This window comes from Haliotis rubra, unplaced genomic scaffold (genome assembly GCF_003918875.1).
Source record: "Haliotis rubra isolate DU_JTF1 unplaced genomic scaffold, ASM391887v1 Scf114, whole genome shotgun sequence".
In the NCBI taxonomy this organism is placed as follows: Eukaryota; Metazoa; Mollusca; class Gastropoda; order Lepetellida; family Haliotidae; genus Haliotis; species Haliotis rubra.
In genome coordinates, this window is record NW_025765048.1 from 1202842 (window position 1) to 1220000 (window position 17159).

The 17159-nt window shown below is 40.3% G+C and overlaps 1 protein-coding gene across 2 annotated transcripts; it reads right to left on the reverse strand.

Moving 5' to 3' along the window:
• Nucleotides 1–805: 805 nt before the first annotated feature.
• Nucleotides 806–11004, reverse strand: LOC124252928. Of its 2 annotated transcripts, none has more exons than XR_006892068.1 (4): nucleotides 10643–11004; nucleotides 3743–3936; nucleotides 2884–2994; nucleotides 806–2586 (listed from the first exon to the last, which is right to left on the reverse strand). XR_006892068.1 is itself a non-coding variant. In XM_046686605.1 (4 exons), the coding sequence occupies exons 1-4, from the start codon at nucleotides 4095–4097 to the stop codon at nucleotides 2161–2163; spliced, it is 777 nt and encodes a 258-aa protein (XP_046542561.1). In that variant the 5' UTR covers nucleotides 4098–4201; the 3' UTR covers nucleotides 806–2160. The 2 variants fall into 2 exon arrangements, 1 of the variants encoding a protein (XP_046542561.1); XM_046686605.1 differs by lacking the exon at nucleotides 10643–11004 and adding an exon at nucleotides 4052–4201.
• Between the last annotated feature and the right edge of the window lie 6155 nt (nucleotides 11005–17159).

Here is a 17159-nt window from a genome sequence, read left to right on the forward strand (position 1 = left end):
TATGGTGTTTTAAAACTGAGGCGGCGGGTACATTTAGGTCAGAGGTCACCTCGCCTGGGCGCCCACACACCCTGACAGTGACATAAACTAGCAGCAAAGCGCATGCGCGTGCTTCCGCATTCCCCTCTTGTTACGTCACATATTCATTCATGTCGACATCGCAAGTCCCGAACGAGTACACTTGACAGCCTGCTGGTTCCAGGTGTGTTGACCCCTAGATGTTAGTTGATGGACATTGACAGACCTATAGAACCAGCAAGGTAATGTCTGTACGATCTCTGCTCAACAAACGTGATATGTCTTATCGCAGCCAATTTCAGAGCTATAAAATCCCTCAAGAAATAATATATGTATCTTTCTGAATAATTCCTTAAATAACACCAACAATGGCCAACTGTTGGTAGTTATGGACAGAGGAAGCATCTGTCAAAATCAGACTCCCTTCATGAGGAAACATGTTTAGTCACTGGAAGCCGTTGTACTGCGCTTGTGAAATTTCTCATTTGACATTTAAGCTGTACGTGACGAATCCACGTTCAGGGCTCATGCTATTTTGGGGAGCGTGAGGTCACGATACCCGGTGCATCACGGGTAGGACTGGGCCACATGTGGGCAAATTGCTCAAAGGCTAACAATAGAAACCTAGATTTCCCACATTTACACTGTTCAGTTTCAGAAAACCTTTCCGTTACTTTTCCTTCTATTCTTAGCCACACATCAAGGGTGATTATGAAAATAGTTTACACGAATAAGTTAAAATTTAGCATCAATGCATATTGCACGTAAACTCGATAACGACTGTAGGTTGTAAAAATACAGGCATTTAATGTATCAGGTAAAAATACATGAATACAAATGGCATGATATCAAATAATTATGAAACATAATTTTCTTTAAAAAGAAAATGCATACGTCAGAGAAGAGGTTTAGTTTGTTATGTACAGGACAACATCCAGTGGTGTTGTGTAGGATTTCACATTGGACATTTCTCATTGGACGTATTAGCAGGTGTTCTGGGTGAAGTGGACTGTCAATCTTGTCATGGCTTCTAATAACATTTCATAATAGATACACAACACAATATAAATGCAAGATTCTATGGCATAAACTTTTCCCGTTATATCGGTTCTATAAACAACATCAGGAAACTCATATACATAACAGAATATTCAGATGAAACCCCTCATTATTTCATTTAAAGCATTTAGCGTGTCTTTGGCTGCAACGATTCATATTTGGTTCTAGAGTCTGCATCGGACAACTATAAATCGAACATGCATAATTTTATCCCAAACATCAGTAGTTTCGAAATATGGTTTGTCTTGAAGAGAAATGGAAACTCTTACTGCAGTATGACTAGGCTGTGTCGAACAATGAAACCTGTTGAAAAATATGTATCGAACCATTGTTGAAATAATGAAATGGAATGGACAGATAACAAAGACTTTATCCAGAGTTTAGAACAGTTCAAGGAATTCTAAACTCTTTGAAGATCCTCACATATAATTTGGTACTTGAAGCAGTTGACTTTGAGTGTCATATTGGACGACACTGGAATACACAGTTTTCATACACGTTTCATCAAGTTCACAATGGGCACAACATGTCTCGGCACCAAGTTTCACATGCAAATGCATTTTTGTTCAAAGTGATTGATAAATGAGAAACATTATATGTTAAACAATAAATAATAACATTTATGTACAATGACAAATGAGTAAAAATAAGTTAAAGCGTCCTCACAAAAATATTCTTGTATAAATAATGCGTCATCTCTCGTACGACATACGCGCATAAGCACACACACGCGCGGACTTATTCTCAATATTGACACCAGGATGTGCACACACCCATACACACAAACCCACGCTGAAATTATATGCACGCACACGCATTCATGCATACCCTAGACAAGCCATTCTAATAATTATGTTCAAATAGCAGTTTAAATTTGACGTGAACATTCAGAACCAGTGACGGAGCCCCGGGGCTGGACGCCTCCACAGCAAACACACATTATATCGCTCCAGGACGTTGATCTCAGAGTCAAGCAGCATAGATGCCCCCATCCATATGTAAGAGAGGATGTCATCAAATGTATCTCACAAGTCGACACCATCTGTGGCAACAACCAGTTCCTACTTCGTTTAACCGTCTACATCATGTAAAAATGTCTTGCCATGTTCCCAGGACAATTTTCGATTTTTTCGAGTAGAATATAGACTTGGCTTTTTTACCACACCTGACTCGGGATCTGTTTTTGGAAACGGTAACCTTACACCTCCTCAACATCTTCGCCATCCGTTTGACGCCTCGTTCTATGTCCCGCAGGACGATATACCCATAACCGCTTTCCTTTGTCACATCTACTGGCTCCAGTGGAAAGTCGATTGTTTGCTCTCGATGGCAGAGTTCTCTTGGTTTTCTGACACGGATATTCAGGACGTATAGGGTTCCGTAGAGGTCGTTGGAGAGAGCCTCCAGCTCTTTGGTAAACCTTTCTGCAATGAGGTTCATCTGATACAGTTCATGAGCAGCTTTCTGCATCGACGTCAGCCACCACGCCGCCTCGAACAGTGGCTGTACCTGTTAACAACAATTGTAGTCTTGTATCGTCAGTTGACACTTTCCGATAATGATTTACATGTAACTTATTTGAATACCATATTCTTTTAAATTCGAATCTACATTTTCTACTAAGGTATTCTATTTCAAGATTGGTGATAAAGTATGCATAATTACGACGATGCTTCTTAAATATGCACTTGTGACCGTTACCACCAGTTACGAGTGAGTGAGTACTCGCTTTCATCGGCAACATTCTAGCCAAACAGAGTGGCGGAAGCCAACAGCATGACACAATGGAAGGTACCATTTACATACCCTTTTGTTTTTCGGTATTCGAAGACGTTTTCCTTGCCTTGGATGAAGATCTCTGATGCCTTTATTGCGATATTCCCTCACCAGGCTGCGTGGAATGTCCCAAGCCTTTTGCTGAAGTGATACAATATACAACTAGTACAATGGCGGTGACTGAGGTAGGTTTGACGTTCTAACCTCACTGAATAATGAAGTAGCTATGTCAGGTGGTATCAGCTTCAATTACGAAGACAACTCAAAGTGATCCCGTTCGAAGGCGCTTACAGCTTTGGAGAAATCACGGGCAGGGTACTAAACCAAGGAACATAGCCGTGGATTTGAACGTAGCTAGAGTTTTCAACAGCAATGCCCACTGAGCTACTCAGACCTCTCACCCACCGCCTGCACATGTACACACACATACACACACATTCACCATGCACAGAAACACTAACAGCAAACCAAGCACTCTACACACACACACACACACACACACTAAACCCACCCCAAGCCTCCACACAAACACTAACCCCATCCCCAGCCATGGACACACACACAAAGACCACCCCAAGCCATCCACACACACACATACTAAAAACACCCCGAGGCCTCCACACACATGCACGCTAGCAAGCACACGCACACGCACACGCACACACACACGCACGCACGCACACACACACACACGCACACGCGCACGCACACACACACACACACACACACACACACACACACACACACACACACACACACACACTAACCCCACCCCCAAGCCATCCACACACATCCATCCATCTCAGAAACTTCTATTTACTCAACAAGGTGAAAGCAGCATTGACCGTACATACATTGATGAAGTGTGTAAGATATCACATTCACTTACTATTGCTTTTCTCTCTTTTTTAGCAGTTTTTGTGAAGTCTTTCAGTTTCCGTAGAAATTGTTGGTGAGCGGTAGACGCATCACGTTCAATGGGAGGTTGGTCACGACGAGGCTTTTGGATCAGATCGCACGTGTCAATAGGGCTATTCGGTTCCGACTGACCACAGACCGGGGCGTATAGGTATGCTAATACAGCTGAAACATAATGTATTGTATTGAACGTAAGAACTGTTGTAATACGTATCTCATCACCGAAGAGTACAAATAGTAGTGTAGTATGTGTAGTGTGTAGCTACCTTTGATGTCTTACCTGCTGCTATCACTGTATGCATAAGATTACAGACTTGATGAGCCATGGGGAGATTTTCACAGTTTGCGAGCGATCTAATCCCAGCACCCCTTTATAATCAGTACAGTTCGCGGTATTCCCATAACACGGAAGGTTACAAAATACCCATGTCTTGTGCCCAAACTGGGTTAACCAACATATTCATTAGTGATTACGGGAATTCGAAAAAAGTTATTTCGGTACATTATCCTGTAACGCTGTAGAATAGCATGTCGTGGAGTCTGCACAACTAACCATACTTCATGTATGTTTTCAACTTTCTGAAGGCTTGTGGCATTGTAAGACCTCGCCAACACAGACAATACAGATATCCTGAAAACATTACAAATGAGAAAATGTACCCTGATAACATAGACAATGGTTAATTCAATTAGCTCTTAACGTTTCTTAATTACCCAAGATAACATGATATTCAATAAATAACTGAATAACTGATCTTTCATGTTCTAGGAGCAGCTGTTCCTTGACTCTCCCACGTGATATTTATTGCCGAACGGAACACTTACTTTCCTGTTTAAGTCAGAATTGCAATATATATATGTTCCCGTGCCGGTGGTGCTAATACATTACTTTACTTCTGGGTGGAAATGAAATAACATTCTATATCAGCCAATCGTCCTGCGTAAACGTGTATAGTCACGTGATGACAGGGAGTAACGTCACATCAACATAGAAGCATGATCGCACACGCACTTACGCACACATCCATCCATATATACATTAATAGAATGGACTTTGTGGAATACAGAAGGGGAGGTTAATGAATGAAGCAGAATGAATGGGTGAGAACATCCTGCTAAAACTGAATGGACAAAAATTCAGGATGGGCATGTTCTTGTGTGCCAATAAAATCACATGCTTGGAAAATCCAGTGAATAGAGTGAAGGCACTAGCAGGGAAATACTGTGAACAAGGAATACACGAAAAGGAAAATACAGTGAATATTGAATACGCGAACATGAAAATACAGTGAATAGGGGAATATACAAACAGGAAAATACAGCGATTAGGAAATATGCGAAGGGGACAATACAGTGAATAGGGGAAGACACGAACAGGAAAATACAGTGAACAGGGGAAGATACGAAGAGGAAAATACAGTGAATAAGGGAAGACACGAAGAGGACAATACAGTGAATAGGGGAAGACACGAACAGGACAATACAGTGAATAGGGAAGACACGAAGAGGAAAATACAGTGAATAGGGGAAGACACGAAGAGGAAATTACAGTGAATAGGGGAAGACACGAAGAGGACAATACAGTGAATAGGGGAAGACACGAAGAGGAAAATACAGTGAATAGGGGACGACACGAAGAGGAAAATACAGTGATTAGGGGAGACACGAACAGGAAAACGAAGAGGACAGTGATTAGGAAATAGAAGCAACAGGAAATTACAGTGAATAGGGAGACAGGAAGAGGAAATTACAGTGAATAGGGAAGACACGAACAGAAAATACGGTGAATAGGGAAGACAGTGAATAGGGGAAATACGATCAGAGAACAATAGGAAAACAATACAGTGATTAGGAAATAGAAGAGAAGAGGAAAATGCAGTGAATAGGGGAATACACGAAGAGGACAATACAGTGAATAGGGGAAGACACGAACAGGAAAAAACAATGATGAGAGTGAATACACGAAGAGGAGAAGACAGTGATGAGAATGAAACTACGAAGAGGAAAATACAGTGAATTAAGGAAATACATGTACAGGAGTATTCAGTGAATAACAATCTGGTCGAATTCGTCACTACGTTGAAAGCCATGCCGTAATGTCATAGCTCTACCACACAGCACTACTCCTGACATACGACGGCGGCATTGAAATAAACAAGACAATCAAGTGACCTGGAAAATCCAGGTAGATAATGTGGAACTACGACTGCTGGGTGAAAGGACAGAGATTCTGATGCTTATAAGCAAAGGAACACGTTTGGGAAATAGATTTGTTTTACAACACATTAGGGGTAAGTTGTTATAGCTCATGTGAAACATTTCTGTTTTACTTGACTCGGCCTTCTCAAATATACTACTGAGCTTATAATGGCTCTCAGGGGCTTCAATCCACCAGCAAAAACATTCAAAACCCAGTTGAATGAAACCTAGAAAGTCAGTTCTGAAGAATATACAGTCATGTTAATAAATCAGAAACAAATAAAAACAAACCAAACAAATAAAGGGGGAAATAGCGGGAAAAGTTATGTGAACGGATCTCTGAAAATAAAAAACAAAAAACATTACACAATGTGTCGTGAATAACAATGTACAGAAATAAGCAATCAGGAAGGAAAGCGTTAATGAACCAGGTTTAGTTACGGAAATCAAAGTTGTGTGCTTATTTGATCGAACTGAAAAACAACAACTTTCCCAATGTATGAACATAAACAGTATTATCATTGAGGATGACAAGTCGCGAAGCACGTCAGCCTAACCCTATCAATTCGAACTTTACCATTCTCAGGGACATAGGGAATGTCAGGATTAAGGGCCGGCCTCTTCACATGCAAGCAGAAGACAAGCGATCAAACTGTTCTATCAAAGGTTTTACAATCGACAAAGCAGGATACTCTCGCATTCTCTCAAACACATGGTGCTATCATTATTTGATAGTGAATAAAAACACATGCTGATGATAAATTCTGACTCGTGCAGTGGACTTTGCTCTTAGGAGAGTTTTATAAAAAATGTTTTATATCACTTGGACTTCTGAGGGTATTTGTCGCGGCCAATAGGCCGGATGTGAGAGCATTTCCTACACATCTAGTGTAGAGATATGTGACCAGCTGAAACCAGCGTGGAGGTGTATATGGGATGTTTATGGGAGACCACCCTCTTCCACCCACCACCCACCCGAAAGTACTCCACACTGTGTTCTTTCTGCTATACCCTCAATATACATGGTACTGGATGACGACGATGTAGGCATCACAATAAAAGTTATGATCATGTTTGGTTTTACTGTTACTGTTTAACGAAGGTGGCATTTGAATCGCCCATATTACCGGGATTTCGAAGTATTTTATAATTTACATGGAATATAATTTTTAACAGAGGTGGTATTTGAGGTAGTCAATATTGCCGGGATTGCGATGCATTTTTTAAAATTTACATGGAAAATAACATTTAACTGAGGTAGTCAATCTAACCGGGATTTCAAATGCATTTTTAATTTACATGGACTATAGCATTTAACTGAGGTAGTCAATATTACTGTGATTTCGATGCATTTTTTAATTTACATGGAATATAACATTTAACTGAGGTAGTTAATCTTACCGGGATTTCGATGCATTTTCTTAATTTACATGGAATGATAGCATTTAACTGAGGTAGTCAATATTACTATGATTTCGATGCATTTTTTAATTTACATGGAATATAACTTTTAACTGCATGAGGTAGTCAATCTTACCGGGATTTCGATGTATTTTTTAATTTACATGGAATATAACGTTTAACTGAGGAGGTAGTAAATTTTACCGGATTTTCGATGTATTTTTTAATGTACATGGAATATAACTTTTAACTGAGGTAGTCAATCTTACCGAGATTTCAAATGTATATTTTAATTTACATGGAATATAACATTAAACTGAGGTAGTCAATCTTACCGGGATTTCGATGCATTTTCTTAATTTAAGTGGAATATAACGTTTAACTAAGGTAGTCAATCTTACCTGGATTCCGATGCATTTTTTAATTTAAATGGAATTTTGCATTCAACTGAGGTAGTCAATATTACTGGGATTTCGATGCATATTTTAATTTACATGGAATATAACATTTAACTGAGGTAGTCAATCTTACCGGGATTTCGATGTATTTTTTAATTTACGTGGAATATAACGTGTAACTGAAGTGGTATATGAGTTCGTTCATATTACCGGGATTTCGATGTATTTTCTAATTTATATAGGTGAGATCTATTGTATAAGGCCTTTCATCAAGTGTAACGGTGAATAGTGTTGAAGAGAATATATATGACTTGCAGATGAACAATAACGAGGGGTTAGAAAGGTAACTTTACTAAACAATTTAGCAGCTACCATGAAATTCAAAGATATCACTGCGAGTATGGAGAACACAATCCCACTAAATGCATTTCACACGTAAAGTATTGATAGCTGATTATAGAAGACAACACTAGGTACTGCCAAACTGATAACTGTTAGATTTTACAAACTCAGGGTGTGATGATCACGAGAACCTGTACAACAATAAGGTACGCCTATATATACATTCTGAAGAAGATGCAGATTGAATTGTACCATAGTTTGGAATTTGTCAGATAAATAATTTTTTAAACACATTTTAGAAATGTCTCCCATTTGCTTATTAATTGTAAACGACGCAACTGAAATGCATTCACCTGTTGTAGTAAACGAGAGAGATAAATACAAGTTTAAATGCATAAATTGTTATATTGATTGGCGAATAAACATTGTTAGCGGACGATAGAATACTAAGATTATACAACAAATATGTTACTATAATGGATAAATCCCCACACGTCGTGATTTCAAATATACATAACATGCGCCTAATCCTACTGCAACGATGATATTATGTTAAAATTTACAATATTTTTGTTTTGTTTTTCCAATATTCTTTGAACATATTAACATGAACTGTTAGTGTGTATAAGGTTCCATAAACCTAAACAAGTTCAAAATCCAACAATTGTTAACTTAAAATGACTTTGTCAATTTTTTTGCATTTTAAGTTGATTAAATTGTTCAATAAAGATTATAACCACCAGTTATCGGCGTTAACTATGTAAATCCATATGATTTTTAGGAATTCTGGTTAATTTGTCTCAGCTATCGCTGGACACTTCGAAAAACAAACTGTTAAAATTTCAAACAGTTTAGTCACACTACTTACGCATATTTAGATATTTAGTAGATTTAAGTACTGCGTGAACATCCACACACTATTGCAAAAATCATTTGGAAAACTATGTTTCTACTCAAATCATATGCGGATATTATACATAAGCATACGTGCACCCAACTGTTCCAGATTTTAGCGACAACACCGTTCTGAGTTCACGATTGCCACATCTGACGTCCTGCAAGATTTAATGCAGCCCGGAAGAGAATCATTGATCAGTTATTTGCTCTGTTCAAGATGTGTCCAGTTAGTAAATACTGCCTGCCCATCACAGAAGAAAAATAGTGTAATGGTTATACTCAGTGTAATGACAACTAGCATGTTTTATTTCAAGTGACAAAATATGTTTTTAAAAATCGTTGTGTTTTGGTTTCAAGATGACTCCAACATATTGTAATTAGTCACAAGGAAGATGAATATATTCATCTACAAATCTAATATGAGCATACATGTATTATATTTCTGAATTATAAATTATCTAAGGTGAACAAAATTACATGGTGTATCCACACCATATCTTATATTCTAAACAGAGCCTGCATATATGTTTTGTAAATTTAAAAATCCCAATTCAGATAATTAAAAACATCTTGGCGGCAGAAATTCTGTAAAAATATACACATACAAATCATTGTATCAAACTAGAAATGTAAAACAATTTGTATTAATTTGAAATAATTGTTTAAAACATTAAATATTACATATAATTCATACACACATGCATAAAAAGTACATTTCAAATGTTGAATATTATTATCCACACTAGAATGTGTATCTACTGCATGTTAAAATAAAACCCCTCTATAAATACAACACTTAGCTACGTTATTTGGGAAAGTGTACATGAATGTGTACAGCGATGACAGCCTACTACGAATGTAGGGGCAGTATGTGAGAGGAGAGTAAAGCAATACCCAGATTAAAATGACTATGCACTGCCAACCGGTGACACATTCTGTGATACTCCAATTATCAGCTGATAAACATTCTCGGAAATTTCGCTGGTCACAGGAGGAGGGTCTGTTCCACCGAAAACTTCCTTTCTGTTTCACAAGCACTGCCACCTAGCGGGCAGTTGCAGTACTAGATATGCAATTTAAATAAGCAGGCAATGAAGCAAAACCTTGAGGAAATATCACGCCACGAGAATTTCCTCCTTAAAACATCAAACGGAAAGTACGTTTATAGACGAGCCATGCTTGTATCCAGTAGTACTGACGGTCAGATACATTGCACAGTATAGTTCCATAATACAGCGTCAATTTTCAATTAGTTTCAGGATTTTTAATTGACCTATTATTTCAGGAATGTTTTCAGTGAACATGTAGAACCTGTTGTTTACCACCCGCTTTATGTGGCCTTATAACTTAATACATTATATATCACTGGCAAGTTCATAAAAATACATTTAGTTGATGTTTCGGAAGTAATTGTAATTATTGTAGAACATAACACTTGTCTAAAGGTATCCTCTTGAATTAATTCTTTGTGTGCAACTTTCCGAAACTACAATTGGAAGACATTCTGTAAGCAACCTGTGCATATTTAATAGTTTTCTAAATGGCAATACAAGTATATGGGACTGGTATTGGTGAAGGTAGAATAATACGGTATTGAATCAATAACTTTATGAAAAGATAGTTGAACTACTTACCTGTCGATGGGGTAACATTTTGTTGTGTTCACGCTGTCCTAGCTTGGAACTGTCCACCCAGTCGCTTCTCATGAAATGAGCTCACGCCATTTCCGTGAAATTGGCAGTTGACTACAGGGGTATACTGGTGTACATATGGGGGAGATGTGTCGTCATTCATTTATATGACCTTGACCTTGTACAGCGTACTCTTTACACCAAGAAACCAGATCAATGAAATTCTTCGTAAAGGGACAGTTGCCAGAAAATGTCTTTCTGTCGAAAAGGCAAATCAGCCGTATCTGGCACTTCCTTCAACAGATATAAATTTCAGTGTGCAGCACATATGCACAGGTTGTATGGCTCTACACGTTACCCTGCAGGTCATCAATACACATATATATGGCTCTACACTTTCCCCTACAGGCCACCAATACACACATATATGGCTCTACACTTTCTCCTGAAGGTCATCAATAAACACATATATGGCTCTACACTTTCCTCTGCAGGTCATCAATACTCATATATATGGCTCTACACTTTCCTTTGCAGGTCATCAATACACATATATATGGCTCTAAACTTCCCCTGCAGGTCATCAATACACATACATATGGCTCTCTACACTTTCCCCTGCAGGTCATCAATACATACATATAGCTCTACACTGTCCCCTGCAGGTCATCAATATACGCATATATGGCTCTACACTTTCCCCTGCAGGTCATCAATACACATATATATGGCTCTAAACTTCCCCTGCAGGTCATCAATATAAACATATATGACTCGACACTTTCCCCTATAGGTCATCAATACATATATATGGCTCTACACTTTCCCCTGCAGGTCATCAATATACGCATATATGGCTCTACACTTTCCCCTGCAGGTCATCAATGTACACATATTTATGGCTCTACACTTTCTGCTGCAGGTCATTAATACACATATAAATGGCTCAAAAGTTTCCCCTGCAGGTCATCAATACACATATATATGGCTCTACACTTTCCCCTGCAGGCCACCAATACACACATATATGGCTCTATACTCTCTCCTGAAGGTCATCAATACACACATATATGGCTCTACACTTTCCCCTCCAGATCATCAATACAAATATACATGGCTCGACACTTTCCCCTGCAGGCCACTAATACACACATATATGGCTCTACACTTTCTCCTGAAGGTCATCAATACACACATATATGGCTCTACACTTTCCCTTAAGGTCATCAATACTCATATATATGGCTCCACACTTTCCCTTGCAGGTCATCAATACAAATATACATGGCTCTACACTTTCCCCTGCAGGTCATCAATACACACATATACACTACATGGCTCTACACTTTCCCTTCCCTCTACACTTTCCCCTGCAGGTCATCAATACAAATATATATGGCTCTACACTTTCCCCTGCAGGTCATCAATACACATATATGGCTCTACACTTTACCCTGCAGGTCATCAATACAAATATACATGGCTCTACACTTTCCCCTGCAGGTCATCAATACACACATATATGGCTCTACACTTTCCCCTGCAGGTCATCAATACACACATATATGGCTCTACACTTTCCCCTGCAGGTCATCAATGTACACATATATGGCTCTACACTTTCCCTGCAGGTCATCAATACACATATATATGGCTCTACACTTTCCCCTGCAGGTCATCAATACACATATATATGGCTCTACACTTTCCCCTGCAGGTCATCAATACACACATATATATGGCTCTACACTTTCCCCTGAAGGTCATCAATACACACATATATGGCTCTACACTTTCCCCTGCAGGTCATCAATACACATATATACACACTTTCCTCCTGCCATATATATGGCTCTACACTTTCCCTGCAGGTCATCAATACACACATATATGGCTCTACACTTTCCCCTATAGGTCATCAATACACATATATATGGCTCTACACTTTCCTCTCCAGGCATCAATACACTCTACACTTTCCCCTGCAGGTCATCAATACACATATATGGCTCTACACTTTACCCTGCAGGTCATCAATACAAATATACATGGCTCTACACTTTCCCCTGCAGGCCACCAATATACACATATATGGCTCTACACTTTCCCCTGCAGGTCATCAATATACGCATATATGGCTCTACACTTTCCCCTGAAGTTCATCAATGTACACATATATATGGCTCTACACTTTCCCCTGAAGGTCATCAATACACACATATATGGCTCTACAGTTTCCCCTGCAGGTCATCTATACACATATATATGGCTCTAAACTTCCCCTGCAGGTCATCAATATACGCATATATGGCTCTCCACTTTCCCCTATAGGTCATCAATACACATAGGTCATACACTTTCCCATATACGGCTCTACACTTTCCCCTGCAGGTCATCAATACACATATATATGGCTCTACACTTTCCCCTGCAGGTCATCAATACACATATATATGGCTCTACACTTTCCCCTGCAGGTCATCAATATACACATATATGGCTCTACACTTTCCCCTGCAGGTCATCAATATACGCATATATGGCTCTACACTTTCCCCTGAAGTTCATCAATGTACACATATATATGGCTCTACACTTTCCCCTGAAGGTCATCAATACACACATATATGGCTCTACACTTTCCCCTGCAGGTCATCAATACACATATATATGGCTCTACACTTTCCCCTGCAGGTCATCAATACACATATATATGGCTCTAAACTTTCCCCTGCAGGTCATCAATACACACATATATGGCTCTACACTTTCCCCTACAGGTCATCAATACACATATATATGGTCATTTCCCCTACAGGTCATCAATACACATATATATGGCTCTACACTTCCCCTGCAGGTCATCAATATACGCATATATGGCTCTACACTTTCCCCTGCAGGTCATCAATATACACATATATGGCTCTACACTTTCCCCTGAAGTTCATCACTGTACACATATTTATGGCTTTACACTTTCCTCTGCAGGTCATCAATACACATATATATGGCTCTACACTTTCCCCTGCAGGTCATCAATACACACAAATTGGGCTTTACAATTTCCCCTACAGGTCATCAATACACATATATATGGCTCTACACTTTCCTCTGCAGGTCATCAATACACATATATATGGCTCTACACTTTCCCCTGCAGGTCATCAATACACACAAATTGGGCTTTACAATTTCCCCTACAGGTCATCAATACACATATATATGGCTCTACACTTTCCCTTGCAGGTCATCAATACACATATATGTGGCTCTACACTTTCCTCTGCAGGTCATCAATACACATATATATGGCTCTACACTTTCCCTTGCAGGTCATTAATACACATATATATGGCTCTACACTTTCCTCTACAGGTCATCAATACACATATATATGGCTCTACATTTTGCCCTACAGGTCATCAATACACATATATATGGCTCTACACTTTCCCTTGCAGGTCATCAATACACATATATATGGCTCTACACTTTCTGCTACAGGTCATCAATACACATCTATATGGCTCTACACTTTCCCCTGCAGGTCATCAATACGCACATATGTGGCTCTACACTTTCTCCTACAGGTCATCAGTACACATATATGTGGCTCTACACTTTCCCCTACAGGTCATCAATACACATATATATGGCTCTACACTTTCCCTTGCAGGTCATCAATACACATATATGTGGCTCTACACTTTCCCCTGCAGGACATCAATACACATATATGTGGCTCTACACTTTCTCCTTCAGGTCATCAATACACATATATGTGGCTCTACACTTTCCCCTACAGGTCATCAATACACATATATATGGCTCTACGCTTTCCCTTGCAGGTCGTCAATACACATATATATGGCTCTACACTTTGCCCTACAGGTCATCATTACACATATATGTGGCTCTACACTTTCCCCTACAGGTCATCAATACACACAGATATTGCTCTACACTTTCCCTTGCAGGTCATCAATACACATATATATGGCTCTACACTTTCCCCTGCAGGTCATCAGTGCATGTATATATGGCTCTATACGTTATACGTTCTTCAGTCAACCCCCAACGTTTCCAACTTTGTTGACCCCCTCTATTTGGTTCGAAAATTCCTATGTATAAAAATATAACATAAAGTGACGACTGCATAAGGATGGCTGAGTAGAAATGTTCCTTCTGATCTGTTTACTAATGCCCGTCTGTTAGGTGTTACTGCGACTGTCACTAATTTTCCTGGCGCTCTGTGAAAATGGAATTTGCCGACCAGAAAGCTATGGCTGGGGTATGTTGACATGCCCTGAACCCGGCCACATATTGGGACAATCAGGACGCCGGCGTCTGCATGCAGTGTTTGGACTTACCCTTCAATCGTCAAATGTTCATCTGCAGCTTGCATATATACACGTCATAAGAACGCAATTACGAAAAAAATGTGAACTGCCCGGTCCCAGGAAAGGTGTGGCTTGGAGGAAATGCATGCGTGTCAAGACTTTCGTTTACTGTGTAGGGAATTGTCGATTGTTATAAAGAGTGTGTGAACTATTAACTGAATAACAGCCAGAAGTAAGATAAAATCTAGGTAATGGGTTTGACACTGGTATGGTAACATGGACGTGTTATATAAACAAGTCATCTGTCAGTACCATGTTGGTAGGGTCACTATTTGCCATCATATCTACTTTCACTTCTACCCTTCTAGGAAACTCGTACCGACTCACTAGTAGGGGCGTACGTGGGAAGGTGGAAACAGTCATATAGTCAGAACTGTGTTATATACTCTGCCTCTGATTTTGTATTTCTGAGAACCAGTGCACAGACCAAGGACACCAGGGGCTGCAGGAGGGGGTGGGGGGATAGGAGGTGAGCAGGATCCTCCCCTGGAAAGCCTGACAAAGACTTACGATATGGTGAAACATTGCCCCAAGTTGACACAGATTGTCAGTGTGTCTTGGAAATAGCCACTCCCGGATAATAATAATAATATAATATGGTATTCATAAAGCGCCTAATATCTACCGTAGAGTTGCTCAGTGGCATCCGACTGTAACTGTCATTATCAAGTCAGGGTCAGTCCACGTGGACCTTCGATTGTACTTACACAACTCACCCCTCCCATGATGATGCTATAGGCTAGCGTGACTGTAGCGTCCCAATGTAGGAAGAGTACAAATGACATGGTGAGGTGAGGTGAGGTGAAATTGGTGCTTGAGAATATTTCGCTCATATGACGACGTGCATGCGTGTGTATGTGTATGTGCGGCGGATTGTACTAGCCCAGACTGAAGCTGGTGTTATAGTGCTAGCCCACTGAGATACCATGCCACAATGAATCATGAATACCCCACTCAGACACATTATACTGACTCCGAGCCGACCAGTCCTTGTTGTACCCATTAATGCCGAGCTCCAGGCAGGGACTAACAAGTACCATATTTTAACGTCTTTTGGTATGACGCGGTCGGGGATCGAACCCGCGACCTTCCGCTCTCCGGGCGGACGCTCTAACCACTACACCACGGAGGCTGTCACAAATGACATGGTAAATGAACATGAACTTATATGCATATTGTATAACTAGATACAATCATAACAACTACCATTGCTACTACTACTGCTACTACCACTACTACTACTACCACTACTACTACTGCCACTACCACCTACTACTACTGCTACTACTACACTGCTACTACACTACTACTACTACTACTACTGCTACTACTCACTACTACTACTACTACTGCTACTACTACTACTGCTACTACACTACTACTACTACTCACTACCACTACTACCACTTCACTACCACTACTACTTGCACTACTACTACTGCTGCTACTACTACTACACTGCCACTACTGCTACTACTACCACTGCTACTACTACTACACTACTACTCACTACTCACTACTGCTACCACTACTACTGCTACTACTCTGCTACCACTACTCACTACTGCACACCACTACTACTACTACTGCTACTACTGTCACCACTACCACCACCACCACTACTTGCTACCACCACCACTACTACTACTACTCACTACCACTGCCACTACTACTACTACTACTACTCACTACTGCTACTACTACTACCACTACCACTGCTACTACACTACCACTACTACTACTACTGCTACTACTCACTACTACTACTACTACCACACCACTACTACCACTACCACTGCCACTACCACTGAGAGGAGGAGGAGGGAGGAGGAGGAGGAGGAGGAGGAGGAGGAGGAGGAGGAGGAGAGAGGAGGAGGAGGAGGAGGAGGAGGAGGAGGAGAGGAGGAGGAGGAGGAGGAGGAGGAGGAGGAGGAGGAGGAGGAGGAGGAGGAGGAGGAGGAGGAGGAGGAGGAGGAGGAGGAGGAGGAGGAGGAGGAGGAGGAGGAGGAGGAGGAGGAGGAGGAGGAGGAGGAGGAGGAGGAGGAGGAGGAGGAGGAGGAGGAGGAGGAGAGGAGGAGGAGGAGGAGGAGGAGGAGGAGAGAGAGGAGGAGAGAGGA

What these genes read in the sequence shown, in the direction of transcription:
- LOC124252928 (XM_046686605.1), bottom strand. Translation starts at nt 4,097, where the DNA reads ATGGCTCATCAAGTCTGTAATCTTATGCATACAGTGATAGCAGCAG. An exon ending in GCATACAGTGATAGCAGCAG is followed by an intron (nt 3,937 to 4,051) that starts GTAAGACATCAA and finishes ATTATGTTTCAG; the next exon opens with CTGTATTAGCATACCTATAC. An exon ending in AAAAAGAGAGAAAAGCAATA is followed by an intron (nt 2,995 to 3,742) that starts GTAAGTGAATGT and finishes GTATCACTTCAG; the next exon opens with CAAAAGGCTTGGGACATTCC.